Source organism: Larus michahellis, chromosome 14, assembly GCF_964199755.1.
Source record: "Larus michahellis chromosome 14, bLarMic1.1, whole genome shotgun sequence".
NCBI lineage: Eukaryota > Metazoa > Chordata > Aves > Charadriiformes > Laridae > Larus > Larus michahellis.
This window is the reverse complement of record NC_133909.1, coordinates 9713844-9727701: the sequence shown is the minus strand read 5'-3', so window position 1 is coordinate 9727701 and position 13858 is coordinate 9713844. Positions and strand designations below refer to the sequence as shown.

Here is a 13858-nt window from a genome sequence, read left to right as displayed (position 1 = left end):
ATTCAGATCTATTATTCAGTGCTACAGCAATTTTTAAAAATTTTTTTGCTGCGTGTGTGTCTATATGCTCTCTCAGTTATGAATGTTAAATTCCTGACAATAACAAAACCCAAAAGCTATGTTGGGAAGAGAGATCTAATAGCTCCCACTACTAAGGTAAGCTGAAACATAAGCTCAGCTGTGATTAAAAATCAAGGAACCAACACAAGGCCTCACCCAGTGGGACAGATGGACAGACCGGGATTCAGGTCATGTCTCTCAGAGTGACGCTCGGCTTATTCAAAGTTGATGCCACCTGGCTTGCAGTGCACAGGCAAGACAACGCTCCCCAGAAATGGGAGGGTCAGGTTAGTGCTGTCCAGGTTTGGCTCCAGATACGTTTGGCAAATGAGCTCCAGAAATTCACTTTCAAGACATAAATCCACAGGAAACCAGGTTTCACATGTTCCATGGCTTAATATATTATAAATATTGCAATTTCCCCTCAGTGTTCGAATTATTGTTTCCAATGAGCAGCACAGCAGGTCACTAGAGGTTGCAGTAGTAGCTGTCCCAGACTTGAACAGAGGAAGATATCTAGCACGCTTGTAAAATAACATATATTGTATTCTTTTCTGAAGGTAAGTCTGCACACAAAACAAAAGCCTCCTACTGCTGCCAGCTAATAGCTTTCTTCAGGTCAAGTGGTAGGAGTCTCTGCACGGACACTAGAGATCCTGCAAGATACTGTCAGGGATTTTTATACCAGATATTCTGCCTAACAGTGAAATAACGTTTATGCTCTGCCCCTCAACACTACTGCTTTACACTACGAAGTGACAAACGGAGTGCTTTTAATTGCAGGCTTTCATCTTAACTCTAGCAAAATTGCAGAGGCTACACTGGAAGTTTCTCATGAGCTCCTGAAGAGCGGCCAGGATAGCTTTAGAATCCATTTATTTTACAGAAGAAAAAGGGATGATAAAAAAGCCCATGTTTTGCTTTGTTTTTATAGAAAGACAAAAAAATTTCACAAAGCTAAACTTGCAAAAGAAAACGTGCAGTTTCATAAAACACCTACTATTTGGTTAAAAAATATTTTAATCACAACATTATGACCACCTTCAGGGAAAATATCATAACAAAGAGAAACTTCAGTGACAGCTAATTACTGTGCCAAAGGCAGAAGGATTTTAGGCAACAAGAAATAGAAAAAGACTTCTGAAAAGACTTCATTGATTTTATAAGCAGATTAAGATCTTCGATCGGCATAAAATAATGGTATTGAAGTCAATATGTTTATCCACTTTATCTGCAGGGCTGATGGAGAGCCGATATGAAGGAGGGAGGGGACTCAACCACTCCTTCAGCATGTGACAGCACCAACCACGCTGGTGGGAGGCAAGAGGAGGGAAAAAAGTGAAGAGAGGGTGACGCTGCCTTAGCTCTACCTCCCCCATCCTCCTTTTTTCCCTACAAATCCACCCTGGCAGAAGATACGGCTTGGAGTCTAATTATTTTGCTTTAGGATTTCTCTTGCCTGTGAGAAACTGTAGGTCGTCTTCTTTTTCTCATGACTTCATAGTGAGCAGATTTGGAAATGGGATTTTCTGCAGCTCCTAGGAAAGTTACGTACATAAATCCCACTTTCTTTTCATGTGCATCTATTAGCTCTTTTTGGGAAAATAAAAAATTTCTTACTGTAACCCGTTATAAAATTCACGGTATCAGATACAAACTTAAGCAGTAAGGCTACATCTGCCGTTTTTCACTGTGTGGTGTATTATTGTTGTCTCCTACTGAGAGCTGTGAATTTCTGCATCCAAAACTCAGACCATAATTTTTCCCCCTCCCTAGGTGTCTACTTGTTGAACAAGAGGCCTAATCTTAGGCACCCAGTCCTGAAAATGTTAACCTTAAAATCTGTTGGCATCTCTCAGAAGCTTAAAAGTAAGAGGAACATAGTCTGGCTGTCTGAAAAGTTTCATTCAGATTGCTTTAAATATTTTGTGGATGATTACAGTCTGAACATTTGACTACATGCCACTTCATTAGACTTACTCATTTTTTTGTTCATACCATAGATGGGAAATTAAAAATGATCTCTCTAAAAACTCCGATATTTAATTTCTCATAAGATATGAGAGATATTCAGGGCAGTATCTGGAAAAAAATTAGGATAATAAGGTGTATAAATCTCTGCTTCATTTGAAACAACGCATAAAAGCCAACCCCACATTAATTTTTTTGCTGAAAGAACTTCAATAAGTTTTAAAGTAAGTGTTTCATTTACTGCCACATGCCACACATACATGGCAAACAGTTTATACAAACCACAACACTCAGCTGTTCCTGGTTAGGTAAAACAGCCCTCCCCTGAACACCCAAGCTGCTCTCGGTTCCCTCGGGACTCTGATACAGGGTGCTGAGCATTTCGTCCCGATCCAAGGGAGAGCCCACGTACATATTTCACTTTAATCAGGCGAGCAGTCCTTCTGTGTGGCTCATGAAGCCTCGGTTGAGTATGTGCTTAAGATTTTGTTGGCTCAGACCAGAATGCTCTGCACTTTTGAAGACAGCTTAAGTGCAGCATAACTATCCCTGACCTGGTGGTCCAGCCTTAATGCCTTCTTCATGTAGTTCTTAGTGAACTTTATTAGACTTTCCAGCTAACTAGAATACTCCAGTGTGTATATACACAACATAAGATCCGGATCCAGCAAACTACTCAGTGAAAAGGGACTCTTCACGCCCTTCTGAAGCCAATAACCTACGAGCAGATACAATGAGAGAGGAGAGGTACCTAAGTCTTTCTAGGGCCACGAGAAAGATTTCTAATGTAGCACTAAGACTAATTTTAGGGCTTGATTATAATTAAGACAGTAAGGCTTATTTACAAGATCTTCAAGGTTCAAGTCAATGACCTCATTTATTGTGCAAGTATTACCTACAAAACAAAATTTTATCCACTTATTTCAAAAGGACATGATGAACTTGGAAGTCCACTCAGTTCTAAAAGATAGTAATTCAGCTTGTCTCACTGGGATATAAAGTCTTTATATACATATATATATGTGTATTATATATATTATATATATTATATATATACACATACATATATTTTATATATATATATACACAATAAAAAGTATTCTTTTGCTGTATGAAAGCAACAGAGTGCCCTTGGAGAAACAAATCTATGTAAAGGGCAAAATAAAACTCACTAGATATGCAGTATCTCTAAATGTCCAAAGCAAATAGGAGGGGGAGTGAAGGAAAATTATTTTTTGTCCATTTTTCACTCACAGACAATATTATGAAGTGCTTGGAATACCAGAAGGTTCGTTTTGAAACAGAGGAGTGATGTTTACACTGGCCCTTATATAAATACATACTGGTTTTATGTACTTCGTTTTCCTAATATTCAAAGTTAAAATCAACTTAATTATTGCTGAGAAAAGGTGCTGGAGTTTTTTATTGCACAGGTACAACACAGCAGCTTGGTGAGCATACTCTGAATCACAGCCTGTTCCATCCTTTGTCCAGGAAATGTGTGTTCAGAGATGCATGATCGGGGTCCTATGAAAAGGTAACCTCTAACCCAAGCCCTGGAAAGTTGCACTGCCTTAACTAAAGCAGACCAACCCAGTGAGCAGAATGTATTTGTACAGGTAGGCATAAGATGCGTTTACTGTAAAGTAATTGGCACCGCACCACACAGTGCAGTAGGCACTTGTGATTAATACAGCAGAGCAGGGCCCTTGCATTTGCTCCATCTTCCTCTGGACCATGGTTTTGCATCAAGGACAGGTAATAAGTTGCCAGGTGTAGGTCAAATATAAAGATATTACTATGCCAGAAGGAAAATAGTATTAGCGTTGTACCTATACAAGGGACTATACTGGTTATATTCTCTTAAATTAAACCCTCCGCCATAAAACAAACAAAAAAACCCCCAACAACAATATACCCTTATTGCTATTAAATCACAAACACAGATAAAACATCCTCCTTCCTGTTTCATTTTGCTCTTTGCATTGAGAATCCTTGCAAGCGTGTCAGTTCTGGTGGTGGCTTTGTGATCTGGATCCTGCTTGGTAGGATCTATGCAGAGACCAACAACTCATTCTACACAGCCCACTATGCAGGCATCAGATGACTGTGGCTTTCAGTTACTACCTCTGGATTGAAGCCAGAAGCCTAGCGGTGAAAAGCTCTTTATACCATTACCAATCCCCCGAGCCACCCAGTCCTTCTCCATTGCATACAGGTTTTTAGTGTTGTGCCTTAAGATCTGTTCTGGTTCTGAGTAACGTTCTTTGTGATGGGAGTCTTGCCACTCCCCCTCTCATGAGGGGAAAAAAAATAAAAATGAGGAGGGAGTGTGAAACCTGTTTTGAAACTCTGTTATGATTATCTGCTGCAGCTAGTACTCTTGGATTCTCTGAGGGAGAGACTTGAGCCCTGGGGAATGTCTGTCTGGGGTGAAGAGTAGGCTCCAACCTAGTCAGTGCTAAGATCTGTGTGCCTTCAGCCAGTGCTGCTGCCTTCAGCAGCTTGGTGGTAGCTCTTGCCCAGGAGCAGCAGCAGGCTGCCAGAGGCCCTCACAGGGACGGCTGCAAAGCTTTCCGGGATATCTGCAGGATGACCAAGCCTAAGTGCACACACAGGTTGGTCTGGTCTTGAGGGGTGGCTCAGAACCATGCTTAATGGCAGCATAAATAGACCCCTGGAGAGGGCAGAAGATACAACCAGCGAGCCCCCAGAGCATCTGTTCTCAGCTGGTTTCCACCTAAACTATCTGCCTGAAAAATTAGAGGCTAAATTGTGCCACCTTCGCAGCTCCTGTCCTCCAGTTCAGCAGAGAAAAATGACCCACTGTGATGTTATAGCCATGCAAATTTCTCTTCCAGTATCTTCTCTCTCAGACTCTTCAGAAAGCACATCACATGGAGCCGCTGCTTTTCCCCACAGAGAACTAGCTGCAGGAGACTTAACAGTAATACATTGGTACCCAGCCTTCACGAAAGAGGGCTGTAAGCTGCTGATCCTGCAATAACACCTCTAAGGATTTAGAGTCTTTAATGTTGATTGCTGAATATTTCAGTTCCCCTCTGAACCATTCCAACAGTTGTTTCAAGTGAATGTATTCATTCCCTTCCTTTTAACCATTGGAGCTTCTTGCTTGGTCTGGGAGCAAGGAAGAGGGAATGAAAGGGTCTCTTCAGATTTGCTGTAGCTGCTCTCTTACAAGAGAGCATTGACATAGATTCTGCAGCTCTCGCGTGTAGTAAGACTCCCAGAGGACTTGCACGCACAGAAAGACTGCAGGATCCTTGTGGGCACTCCAGGAAGAGTGTGGCTATTCTCCTCCCCACTGGATGAGAGTATCGTATCTATTCCTAGCATGGAGCTACCAGGTGGCAGCACTCCCCTGCCAACATACCTTTGGTTTGGCTTACCTTGAAAGCTATGATGTTATATTATATGATGACGTCATTATATTTATTTCAACCTTCAACGAAGATTCCTGGCAAATCTCCAAGCTGGAATATCTTCTTTTTAATGGATCCAAGATCCAGCCAACATGGTGCAGATTACATCTATATAACACAGCCCAAGTAAGGTGAACTGCTAAGGATTTTTTTAACAGCTGTTGATGTTACCAAATTGAGATTATTTCTCGATTAAAACTATGGAAGAGGCAAAACTTGTCCAGTATTTATACAAACACTACTGCTCTAATTTCTAGCTGCGGTTATTTTTGTGATGACTCCATCATGTACTCATGCAATCTCAAGAATTTATCTTTGTGGTGGTATTTTGAAAAGGACAAAATGTATCAAATATATTTTTTCATTTAAGTATGTGTGAGGATACCACACTTTAATGGTATGTGTAACAAAGTTTTCCTAGTTAGTTCTTTTTCTTCACACTATCTGGACTAATTTTGCATGAGCTTATTACAAATGTTTGAAGAACTTACACTGGTCTCCTTTTTTTATCCTTTTATCAACTGTGTTACTCTTACACTTTCAAATCAGCCTAGAACATCACAACTTTTGTTAAAAGTCACATGCTTTTCCCAATAAACAGACGGATAAAGCATTTGAGAATGCTACATATGATATTGTTCTGCATTGGCAAAAACAAGGGCTTGGACACTAAAGCCAATACCCCTCTTGAACACTGGGCCTTAACTTTACTAGATTCTGAATAAAGACATGGTGTGCGAAAACAAATTATTCTGGATAAAGATAACTACACTGCCAAAGAAGATGAATTCCTGTACTCCTCATTAGGAACTGCAGCATATAGGTTAAAGGGCTCAACTGAGGTTATGCAGTCTATGGTGGAGGTAGAAATGAATTTAAATTTCCAGTATTACGCTTTAAGACATTGTAATTTCTAAAGAAGAAACTGAAGAGTAACTAAAAGGAAGTTTTCAACCTTTCCCTTCTTATTTCTTCCCCACAGTGGTCTCTGTGAGGTCTTATGATGCCACTACAAAGATCAGCAAACAAAAATTGGCTGTGTTATGAATTGATTTCAATGTAAAAGAGCCATAATTCAATTTTACTTTAAAAACATATTACAAAATCTAACATTAAAAAGATTTGCATAGAAACATTCATCAGAAAGATATTTTATTTGTTTGGCTTGAAACACTTCCACTACAAGCCAAACATTTCAACACTAGGGCAGGAGGACCAGAAAGTGAACCTGACCAGAAACAACAGTGAAAACTACTAGTTTATTTTTGCTCTACCAGCTGACAAAATTTAGTTATTTATTTAAAAAAAAAATCATGGGCCTTGTGGATGGTGAAATTTGATTTTTTAACCCCAAATATTCTTGTAAATTTATTGGTAACAGGGCGTCATTAGTTGAGAAAGCCTGTATGTCTTACTGATTACAATGACCATCAGATGAAAAATAAGACAGATACAGTGATAGATATTTAGATTATATTAACAACACACTTATTTTACACTCACCTAACACCCACAAATAAACACACATCTCTGCACACATAAAAATTTAAAATCTTTAAGCAAACAGTCAGAGGTGGTTTCCAGATGAAGTCTCTGTTTGCCCCATTGCTGGGATCACAGACAGATAAATCACTGGGTGAGTCCCCTTGCTAAGTAGTGGGAATATTACTTTAGTAAAGTTTGCTAATGGGGCAAAGGACCTTGTATTGTAATCCAGTGACATTTTCAACCTTCGGAGAACTTTTGTTGACATTCCCGAGTCCCTGGCTGCCATCCCAGCATGAAATAGTTTCTGTTCACATAATTCTCGTGTTTACCAGTCATGAAAAACTCTTGCTTTTGGCTTTTTTTTTTTTTAAATAAACTTTTTTTTTTTTTGCAAGTGAAACTCTGTCTAAAAAAATATTGGCCCCAGGCATAGAAGGTTTTGCATAAATTCATATGTGATGAATGGCTGATTTTAATGTTATTTGGGTATTTGTCAGAACCTAACAAATATACATGGTAATGGTGGTTCATAAACTTAAACATCTCAATATCCCCTTTCTTCTAGAAATAAATTACGTTTGTTTGCCCTGCCTGGAGTCCTAAGGTAGCCGACATTAGGAATATTTTAAATGTGATCATCCATCCAGCATGTCTTTCAGGCGCCACGAAGATTAAATGAAAGAATCATAAGATGAAGGTCTTTAACTTTTAATCCTTTTACAATGAACCCTTAGATAGACATGGGGGCAGGGTGCCTTCTATGTGAGTAATAATGCCTCTGTTCCTCTTCACTAGGTTAATGAATACCCTAAATGTCCCAAGATCTGATTTTTTTTTCCAAACTATTGAAATTAGAAGCAAAGAAACCGGTGGTAAAACGCACCGAAAGAGTGAGAGAGGGAATGAATATGCATTCGGAGATACGCGAACTAAACGTTAGAGAAAGCAGGGCTGGGTTGTGTCAATGAAAGACCCACGGGTTTAAAATAATTAGCATAGATTCCCTCAGAGTTTGGGAAAAAAAAAAAAGAGTTTTTTGATTCCAAGATAAATAAGGAAAAGGCTTTCTGCACTGTCAGGGCGCCTTTGAAGAACACGTGGAGAGTTTGTTTTTGCAGTTGGTATCTATGAGATACTAACCGTCGGGTCTCCCAGCACGTAAAAGTCAAATACTTCGTTAATTGCGACGGGTCCTTACAAAGCTGCGGGACAGTTACGCGACCCGCGGAGCACAGCGCTCCCCGCGGGCCGGGGCCGTTCCCCACCGCCGTTGCCCCGCTCCCGGGAGCGGACAGCGGAGCCCCGCGGGCTTCCCCGGGCCGTGGGCGGGCGGCGCCGGAGCCGGCGCTCGGGGGGAGCGGGCGGAGCGGCGTCGCGGGCCCCGCGGAAGGCGGGCGGGGGGCAGGCGGCTGCGGAACACCGGGCACCTCTGGGGCTGCGGCGTCCCCGGGCCAGGCGGGCTGCAGCGGCCGGAGCCCGGTGCTCGCTGCCCTGCCCGGGGGAGGGAGGCGGGAGGGAGCGCAGCCCCGGGGCAGCGCCGGGCGGTCGGCGGAAAGATCAGCCGGGGCTGGCGGGAGCCCAAAGAGTTAACCGAGCTGCGAGGGGCGACTGCGGCCGGGCAGGGAGGGTGTGCGAGGCTGTCATAGGATCAGGCTAATAACGTGTCTGCGTTGAAAACCCCCAAAGCCCAAGGGTCAAGTTTCAGCAGTGTCCCACCACAATGGTAGGTGTGAAAGACACGTGTCCCGTTGTAAATGAAATGTCAAGCGGTTAAAAAAAAAAAAATAAAAAAAATCCCAAACCAGCTGCCACCGAGGGCGCCCCGCCTGCGCGGCAGTGGGTGCGCGGCTCCGCGGGGGGACGGCGCGGTGCGCGGCCGGGGACCCTCCCCCCCGGGGCCGGGGACCCCCCCGCCCCGCCGCTCCCCGCCTGACCCACGCGCGGGGCTGGCCGCCCGCGGCACTCCTGCGGTGTGGGTGCCAAAAGAGTCCCTTCGAACAGAGTGGTGAGCAGGTTCCCACCCCCCCCTGCCACCGCGAAACGTCCTGCTGAGCGTGGAGAACGAGGAGGAGAGAGAAGAAAGCCCCCCCGAAGGTGGCCAAACCAAAAAGCAAACAGAATCCAAACGGCTCGTGTTTTAGTGGTTGACTTTAATTCTGCACTGCACTTTTACTACAAGGATATAAAGAATAAATAGCAGATACTCTTCATTTACATAGGATTAAGTCATTCAAACTGTTCTCTCTATTTACAATAACATTGTGCTCTAGGCGTTTATTCATTTTTATTTTAAATCTAAAGTCCATAAGGAAAAAGAAAAAAACCCACACACACGCTTTCCGAATAATGGAAAATAGCTTTAAAACGTTTTCTTATCAAAAAGTTTGGTTTGTATTTTTTAATCCTTTTATTAAAAAAAACAACAAACAACAACAACAAAAAAAAAAACCCAACAAAAAACCTACTTCGCCAAAGCGAAGCAACTTCTCTCTGGAATATAAATACCAAAAAAAAAAAAAAAAAAGAAAAGATACATTAGCAACGATCGGGGTAATAGTCTTAAAAATACAGTAGACGCTGATTATTTCACGTATAATACTGACCTTTTAATAGTATATTAAAACGGTGCCATATATACACACAATATACATTCTCCTACACGTTACAGTGCATTACAACGTTAACCAGAAAGCAAATGTCTTTTATTTTTGTTGCAGCAAAGGTCCACGTGAGTCCGCTGGAGAAGGGGCGAGAAAGGTAAGTGCAAGCCCTAGCAGGAGCACTTGCACTCCGAAATGATGGGGTACTGGATGGGAATCCATGTGCACCTCTGCCCTCCCCGACGCTGGCACCTCCACCTCAGGATCGTTAAATGCACGGACTTGGCAGGTTTGCAAACCATGCCTTCTGGGACTGAACAAGACCTTTTACTGTAGCAGCTGCCCACTTTGACATACCGGGGCCAAAAGCGGCTGCCGAGATCGTTCCACGTGTATAGGACCGGGCAGAAGGTCTGGGACCAGAGCCACATCTGCAGCTTCCTGCGCAGCTTCTTGCTCAGCCTGTGCTTCTTGCCCGGCTGCAGCCCGTCGTAAAACTCCAGCCCTTTGATTTCGCTGGGCATCGCTCCCGAGGGTCTCTGCCTGAGCAGCAAGTCCAGCTCAGCTAGATCGTCCACTCCGAGCCGGTCCTCGGGCAAGGAAATAGCCATAAAGTTAGGGTCGAAGTGTCCGCCCATGAGGTTCCTTAGCAAGGTCTCGTTAAGATCCTTCTCCTTGGGGTCAAAGATAGGGTCCGGGTGCTCGATTAGATCCACCAAGGGCAAGTTGTCGCTGGGAGCCGGTCGGATGTGCAGATAGTGCTGGCAGGCGCCTTGCTCTAGCCGGAGACCCAGCAGAACCACCACGGCGTATATAGTCACAAGGCACTGGGAATGATCCATCCTTGGGAGACCGGTGGGGGGGGGGGAGAGGGGGGCTGGGTTCACCAAAGAGCAGGGGAAGAAGGTGCAAGCAAATACATCAGAAAAGTTGTACGGGGATATCCAAAATAGCTTGTCTTTAAGGGGGATCACCTCCACTCCCCGCACCACCAGCAAAGACAGCCCCCTAATAAGCCCGGAGAACAAGCCCCCTGCAAACACTCTCTCTTGCAGGCTTCTCTATAAAATTTCTCCTGGTGGAGCCGCTCCAAAATTCTGCTGCTGCTTCTTTTCACCCTCCCCGGGAAAAGGAGATGCCGCTTTTTGTTGCAAATTCTGCTTGCTGCTGCTGCTCCTCGTTGTCTGCCCGTGCGTATGGAAGAAGTTGCTGCCGATTCTTCCTCCCCGCTCCTCTCCGCCGTTTGCAAAGCAGCCTCCTCAGCAGCAACAGCAGCCACGCACGTTGGCACCAGTTTGTCTGCTTTGCAAGGACCCAAAGCCTTTAAATTTCCTGCACTTTCAGCTTCATCTCCATGGAAACCACAGACTCTCTTCTAACCCACCCCACCCCCCTTAAAAAAAAAAAAAAAACCACACACACAACACAACCCCCACTCCCACAAAAGTCCAGGAGAGCGCGGCTTCCCCCTTCCCACCCAGCAGACACCCTCTGGTGGGGAAGGCTGAGGCGGGAGCCGCCGCTGCCTCCCCCCGCCTTCCGCACGCCGCCGCTCACGCGAGCCCGCCGCGCCTCGGGCGATGCTGCTCTCCCCGGGGCAGCCGCCGGCCGGCCCCGCTCCACCCGCCCCGCCGCAACGCTCCTCCGGCCACCGGCGACGGCTCCTCGCTCGGCCTCGCCGCCGCGCTCCGCAAGCCCCGGTCACCCCATGGGTACAGCCCCCGCGGCGCCGGAGCGCGGCCTCTCCCGCTCGCCCCGCGCAGGAGCGTGGCCCGGCCGCCCGCGGAGGGCGGCAGCGCGCCCCGCAGCGCGCAGGCTTCCGCACCGGCTCTCCCGCCGCTGCCCGCGCCCCCCTGCCCCGGCCGGCGCCCCCCGGCCGCTGGGGGCTGCTTGGCCGGCTCCGCACATGGGCCCGCGATGCACTGCCCGCCGCACCCGGCTGGCCGCCCGCGGGGCCGCCGCAGACACCTCCTCTGCCCGCGCCCGGCCGCGGCCCCGGCGCCTTCCCGGGCGGAGCGAGCCCTCTGCTGGCGGCGCCGGCCGGGCCGGGGCCGGGGCCGGCGGCTGCCCGCGAGCGGGCGGTGGGCACGGGGCGAGCGAAAAGCCAGCGCGTCTGTCGCTTTTGCAGGGGCCGGGAGAAGCCCCTGGAATAAACTCCCTGTGCCGCGCTGGGGAACGCAGGCAGAAAGAAGGGTGTGCGCAACCCGCGCGGAATATCGCGGGTGGGAGGATGAGGTTCCCGCGGACGGCGCTGGGACCTCGGAGGGTGCCGGCGGGCGAGCCCCTCCGCAGGAGCCTGTGATCCCCCGAGGGGAGCCCGGTGGCTCCTCTCCCGCTGCAGGTCGCCCCGGCAGCTGCAGAGCTCCGCGGAGCACACAGTTGGCAATTTTCTAGGAAGCTCTCTAAGAGTTCTCCATCAGAAATACAATTTCCAGTTATGCCCCCAATCCATACAGAAAAGACGGAAAGTCCACCTCGAGAGCAAATACATAAAACAATTTTAAAAATTGATACTAAATGCTACTTCATTGCGGAATTACTGCCTCACAGAGAGCACTTGCAAGGCACGGCAGGCAGCGCACTGGAAGGGGAGGTGAACAGTCTATTAAGGTTTGAGTAAAATTTCCTGAAGTGCTTGAATCCCATTCCTGCAGGCTATTTAGGCACTTAGGAGCTGAAGTTTAATGGGACTGAAGCTCAGTCATTTCACCTAAATCATTTATGCTTTTGCTTAAATGTTAACCTTCAAATTTAGGTTCATTACGAAAGTAATACATAGATTGTATTACCCAAGCTGAGCATTTTTTCTAAAAATTCACTATTTTTTCAACTATTTGCACTCCCTAAGTTAAATTTTAAACAACTATTATTTTGCTTTATTCCTGAGCACCTAGGGCATTTTATAAATAATACATAACTGAAAGAAATGACATGAAAAAGATGGAAAACTGACCCTAGCTCTTACACTGTAAAAGGAGCCTCACAGTGACACTTGCTACTACAATGTCAGTCAAGGATCTGCTGGAGCTTTGTTAAGTATTTTTTCACCTGGATGTTTAGGTCCCAGCCTTCATCTAGAACCTGATAAACTGTCACTGCTGAAACTTGGCACACAAGTTGTCACTGGAAATAGGTGAGAAGCTACACCTCTTATCTTTCAAAATAAAATTCCCTCAAATTCAAGGAGTAAGAACTGAAGACAGACATTCTGCTGAATTTAGGACTTAAGTGGATATGACTTTGATGCTGAACTGAACATGAGTAGGACATGGTGGTGTGAAGGTCTGCACAGAGCCAGCGAGTGAGCTCAGACAGAAGCTGCTCCTGGCCCAGGTTCTCACCAAGGCCTGTTCACGCCACGGTTCCACTCCTGCCTCCTGGGATTTAGCCTGTAGAAGCTGCTCCTCTGAGCTGAGCTGGGAAAGGTCTGTTCATCCCTCTTTCATTCCCACACACCCATTTTTTTGCCCACTCAGCGGGACAAAATGTTTCTTGACGCACAGGAGCATAAGCCCGCACATGAAGCTCATCAGTTGATTCACTGCTTGTGGGAAGGACTGATGTGACTGGTTTCAGGAGAGGGCAGTTGTGAGGATGGCTGATGAATCCTAGCAAGGTGTTAATGGTTTTTTTGGGGGTGCCTGTCTGTCTCTTTCTCTCTCTTTCCTCACTGTCTTTCTACCCCCAGCCAATAAGTCACCTGTAAGTCACTGCAAATATTTTTGAATTTGCTTTTAAACCACCTTGTTGAAACACAAAGGCACAAATAACAATACTAGGTTAAAGTAATAGTGTTTCAAACGGAAAGCAAAAGTTCAGAAGTTACACCTAATGTCTTGTATTTCTTCTTTAATAACAAATTCAGTTTTACTCAGCTGGTATTTGAAAACAATTCTTTAACTACCAGTCTCTAAGTCTAAAAATAAAGCCTATAAGGCCTATGTCCTGTCTATTTCACGCCAGAATCTGTGTTTAAGATTCTACCTTCAAAACTGTGAAGCACTTGAAGACCCTTCTCTCCTGAACTGAGTTACCTGTGGGAGGGAATGTTCTCTGGAATGAGGCTGGTTCAGATGGATAGCCTCTCTAAGGTACAGAGATTTATTCTGAGCGGAGCAGGCTGGGGCTCGGTAATTCCCCAAGTGCAGGAGTCTGCTTGGGGTGCACTGGGCTCCTGGCAAGGCTGTGAAAGCTCGAGGGATGCAGAAGTGACAGAAGTCACTTGTGGCCCAAGAATTTCTTGGTGGAATGGCTGATAGCAGGACTGGGAAAGAGCTGCCAGTAACAGCTCTGCCA

At 45.8% G+C, this 13858-nt stretch overlaps 1 protein-coding gene across 1 annotated transcript; it reads right to left on the bottom strand.

Annotated features, from left to right (window-relative positions):
- Positions 1-8571: 8571 nt before the first annotated feature.
- Positions 8572-11547, bottom strand: NOG (noggin). Its single transcript, XM_074607531.1, has one exon. It carries the CDS (start codon positions 10402-10404, stop codon positions 9733-9735), a length of 672 nt encoding a protein of 223 aa, XP_074463632.1. The 5' UTR covers positions 10405-11547; the 3' UTR covers positions 8572-9732.
- Between the last annotated feature and the right edge of the window lie 2311 nt (positions 11548-13858).